This window comes from Frankliniella occidentalis, unplaced genomic scaffold, assembly GCF_000697945.3.
Source record: "Frankliniella occidentalis isolate FOCC.00 unplaced genomic scaffold, Focc_3.1 Scaffold20, whole genome shotgun sequence".
In the NCBI taxonomy this organism is placed as follows: domain Eukaryota; kingdom Metazoa; phylum Arthropoda; class Insecta; order Thysanoptera; family Thripidae; genus Frankliniella; species Frankliniella occidentalis.
The window spans coordinates 1361746-1366320 of NW_026267150.1; the positions used below are offsets into that span (position 1 = coordinate 1361746).

The 4575-nt window shown below is 60.6% G+C and overlaps 1 protein-coding gene across 1 annotated transcript in view; it reads right to left on the minus strand.

Moving 5' to 3' along the window:
* Positions 1–129: 129 nt before the first annotated feature.
* Positions 130–4575, minus strand: part of LOC113207415 (intermembrane lipid transfer protein VPS13C-like) — a 38425-nt gene continuing 33979 nt past the window's right edge. The window contains exons 18-29 of the mRNA XM_052264647.1: positions 4355–4573; positions 4059–4210; positions 3766–3968; positions 3159–3544; positions 2915–3078; positions 2654–2817; positions 2231–2543; positions 1878–2147; positions 1425–1679; positions 951–1334; positions 647–781; positions 130–552 (exon numbers count right to left, since the gene is read on the minus strand). Of these exons, the coding sequence (XP_052120607.1) occupies positions 130–552; positions 647–781; positions 951–1334; positions 1425–1679; positions 1878–2147; positions 2231–2543; positions 2654–2817; positions 2915–3078; positions 3159–3544; positions 3766–3968; positions 4059–4210; positions 4355–4573 (3068 nt within the window). The remainder of the gene's footprint in view (positions 553–646; positions 782–950; positions 1335–1424; positions 1680–1877; positions 2148–2230; positions 2544–2653; positions 2818–2914; positions 3079–3158; positions 3545–3765; positions 3969–4058; positions 4211–4354; positions 4574–4575) is intronic.

Consider the following 4575-nt stretch of genomic DNA (forward strand, 5'->3'; position numbering starts at 1 on the left):
GCGGGCGGAGGAGCCAGGACGTGTCACAGTCACCAACCATACGATATACGTATACGATACGACCGAAGTCACTGGTGAAAAGTGAAAAGGGCGTAAGTCGACTGCAAAGTCCGTGGACTTATGCCCTTTTCACTTCCCACCAGTGAAGTATCTAGTTCTTTGTTCGGGTTCGGGTTCTGCACTCACAACGCCTAGGAAGTGCACCGGGACGTAGCTGCGCGCCACGTCCTGGCGGAGCCCCTCCAGCAGGCGGTGCTGGTCGTCGTCTGGGATGGGTCGACCGGGCGGTGCGGTGGCGGCAGCCCAGGACGCCAGGAGCGCGTCGAGGAAGTCGCGCTCGAGCTGCACGCTGAACTCTTGCACCACCACCTTGACGTACTTGTAGACGTTCTGTCGGTAGGCGGGGCGCGCTCGCCGCAGCACCAGCAGGTCGACGCAGGGCTTGAGCAGGGCGCGTCTAGCCGCTTGCGCGGGGGCGGGGGCGGGGGCGCCGCTGCCGGGGGCGGGGCACAGCACGGTGGGGAAGTGCGCCGACGGCTGCTGGTTGTCGAGCTGGAGGCAGGGCAGCAGGCAGCAGTGTCGGACATGAGGCGGTTTAAAACTTGGGCGTCCAGTCGCTCAAACGCGATGGCGGCGTGGGGCTTACCTGCAGTCGGTGTATGCTCATCCTGCAGTAGGTGAGGTGTTCGGATCGACGCAGTTGCATCCAGAAGGCGGGGTTGTACCGTCGGCGCAACTCTCCGTAGAACGGCTTCGTCATGTACATCTTCTCAAAGTCGACCTGGACGCGGATTAGGGCAGTGAGTGCATGTTTGTACTGCATTAACTAAAACCATATCTGAAAAGTTAAAATTTTGGAAAACACGCGCTCATAACCAAGCCCCAGGTGCCTGACTAGCTCCGCCCACTCTGGCAACCTAGTTGGTCTGGTCCACCGCGACTGTACTCACGTGCACGTATTCCTTCATCTGCGCGCGCTTGTGGTCGTGGCGCCACTTGTCCTCGATCCACGAGGCGAGCTCCAGGCTGAGCGGCTTCCAGCGGTGGGCCATGCACACCTCCCAGACGGCGGCCGAGTCCGTGACGCTGAGGTAGGCCAGCTCCCGGGTGGGGCCGTGCGCGGGCGACGCCGGGGAGGCGGTCGGGGCCATGAGCGACACGCCCACGCCGCTCAGCGACAGGAAGGCCTCGAGGTGCGAGCGCTCCGACTGGATGCGCTTGCGCGCGCTCAGCGACACCCGCTCGTCCTGCGTGAAGAGCAGCACGCGCTGGTGCGCCTCCAGGTAGCTCACCCAGTACACGACCACCTTGTCGCGCCGCGTGCGCTTCAGCTGCTGGAATGTGATGGCGGGTTAAAGGTCAGGGGTGTTCGGCGAGCTCCGCGGCGAGTACATCCCCTCGCGCACCGCCCGCACCGCGCTCACCTGCGACCGCAGCAGGTCGTCGGACTCGGTGTCGTCGCTGCTGGAGGAACCGCCGTCCTGCTTCGGGGCCTTGGGGGCGAGCAGCTTCAAGCCGGCCGACAGCTTGGAGGTGACGCCGGTGGGCGCGGAGCCCACGGAGGACGCCGACGCCACCCCACCCGTCCCGGAGCCCGCGGCCGACCCCGACGACGCGGAGCTCGAGCCCGGCGGCTGCCGCACCGAGTGGAAGCACACCCTCTCCTGACCGTGGCCGTCCTGGAAAGAGCAGTAAAAGAGTTTTCATGAAGAGACGTGAGGGAAAGTGCACTTCAAATCGCAACGGAACGACACGATTGGAGTGGTGGATTCCGATGCGGATCCAAACAGAGTTCTGAATTGAAACAGACCGCCTTTGTTTACACGGCGTGGGATGGAGCAATGAGCGGGAACTCTCTCGGTTGGATTGTGCGTTACCTTCCAGAAGTCGGCAACGAAACCCTTGCTCTTCTTGTTGTACACGTTCCAGAGCAGGCAGCGCTCTCGGGAGGGGTCGTCCCACGTGTACAGCATGGACTGGTACGGGCTGAGTAGCGCCACCTGGCCCAGGTCCTGCTGGTGCACCTTGAGGAACAGGTCCTCGCACAAGTTGTCCACGCGCAGCGGGGCGTCGCCCTCGGAGTAGGAGCGGAACACGACGGCGAACGGCATGTCCCCGCCGCCCGTGACCTCCACGACGAGCCCCGTCTGCAGGAGGAGAGGAGAGCACGGCGTCAGGGGCTGTAGTGATGTGAACCCCCTCGCCCGCCCTACACGTCGCGTGTACTCACCCCGCGGTCCATGCGCAGCACGGTGGTGTGCGTCTGCGTGACGGGGAAGTGCTGCGACACGAGCTTGCTGTCGCGGTACTTGACCAGCATGCGCATGGAGTCGGTGACGGGCCAGAAGGGCTGGCACTTGTCCGGCGCCAGGTCGATCCACAGGTCGGCGCGCTCGTTCTCCTCCATGAAGCGCAGCGGCCGGCGGCAGCGGTTGTAGACGATCAGGTTGGGCAGCAGCGTCACGATCTTGGTGAGCTGCGGGCAGCCCGACGACAGCTGCACCGACTGCAGGATGCGGTAGTGCCGCCGCCGCTCGCGGTCCCTATGGGCGCGCAGCACAGTGTTCGGTTGCGATTACAACGGTGGTTTTTGTGTGTGGTTTGACAACGGACGGGTTCATCGAGTTTGATGAAATGTCATCTCCTCACTCACCTGCACACCACCAGGCCGTTGGTGTCCACGGTGTCGAGCGAGAAGGCCGAGGACCAGGAGGAGTGGTACGCCCGCAGCCTCGCGCACCGCCGCCGCACCTTGCGGAAACTGAAGAGGAGCGCCTCCTCGGCCGGCACGTCGTAGACCACGTCGGACAGCGAGCCCTGCAGTGGACCCAAAGACCAACCGCTTCATGGTGAGTAAAAGCAACCCCTGGTGGGGTGGGCGGCGTCGCGCGCTCTCAAGCCGACAGCACGTTACCCTGATCTGCAGCGGCAGCCCAGTCTTGTTGACGATCCAGTAGGGCGAGTGGAGGTACACCACGCACGTCCCCGCGCGGTCCACGCGCACCGTCACCCCCAGCTGCTTGTTGCCACCCTCCGTGTCCTGCTCCGTCGTCATGGTCACCGTCTTCTCCTCCAGATCTGCCGGGGAGAGCGGCGAGCCGATTAGACGGCACTACTTAACGACAGCAGCATTGCAGCAAGCAGTTCAGATCGCGCACCTGAAGTGAGGTTGAAGTTCCCCGACCAGGAGAGCCCCAGATAGGCGGGGACCTCCACCGCGACCCGGTGCTGCTTCTGCAGGTTGAGGAAGTACTGCGACACCCGGTCGCCGGCCTCCACTCGCTGCTCCCACGCGATGGAGGGCACCTTGAGCTCCACCGCGAACGGCAGGCCGTTGTAGAACTGGAGGGGCGGCAGCAATCGCAGCATGTAATTGGGGATGGAGCGGTAGGTCTGTTTGACGGGGGAGCCCTCGGAGCAGACCACCCGGCAGGAGAAGGCCCTCAAGTCTTTGTCGTCCTTGGCCGAGCAGAAGAAGTCCTTGGCCGTACTCATGTCAGCCCCGAGGTCTTTCCACCAGAGGCCACTCTCACTTGCGCAGAACCTGCGGCAAAAGGTGATGTTTTTTTGTTTAGTTCAAATTGTTCAAATTGGAAGAAGGAAACGAAAATTAATACTCGAGAGATTTTCCCGTGGTATGCAGCCGCATAGGGTTGTCGTTGTGATAAATAAAGGAAATTTGAAAGAAAATTTAAGGATCTGATTGGATTAAAATGAGAACCCATAATTAAAGCTCGTCATGTTTGCCCTTGCTTTGTTGCTTACGGGTTGTATGCTGGATGGAAGTGGATCTTGCAGTTGTAGGCCACGTGCAGGGGCACGTCGCACACCTTGTCTGGTTCGAGGTTCATGAAAAAGATCGAGTCGTCAAAGGGGTTTGTGGACTCGCCGATGTGTGGCAGGCCGAGCGCGTCGAACACTGACTTCTTGTAGTACAGTCCGATGGAGAACGTCGTCTCGTTGCGAATCTACCGGCAGAAAATTGTTAGAAAAAGTAAAAATATGCTTCCTAATCTTAACAATACCATGGTATTAATTAAAGGACCTCCTTTTCGCACCTGGAGGGGTGAGCGTATCGTAACCCGTCGGTACTGGCAGGTGGACTCTACATCCATCATGATATGATAGCGGATGTTGTTGCGAGCGGGAAGCAGTGCGTGCAGCTTGTGGCAGGACCTCTTGGGGCACAGGACGTGTATGGGCTCGAACCCTATGGGAAGAAAAGCACCTTCTTAGTGAACCAGCCCACGCAAGCGTCAGCCGAGAAAATACATCGGCACCTCGTGCAGGAAAACAGCTATAAGACTGCTTCGCATTAAGGCAGGCATGCCCAGTATTATTGTCTACCTCGCACCTTCTACATTTACGGTGAGACGGAGATCGGTGATCTTCTTGTAGAGGTCGCTAATGGTGTCCGGAGGGAACCGCATCACGGGGGAGAACACCTCCTGGCTCTGATGGGACGCGTCGCAGTAGAAAACACCCGCCGTCTCCTCCACGCCATCCTGCTCCATGCCGTCCACCCCCGAGTACAGGTTGACGTCGTAGTCCAGGTACTTCTGGTGGCTGGGCGAG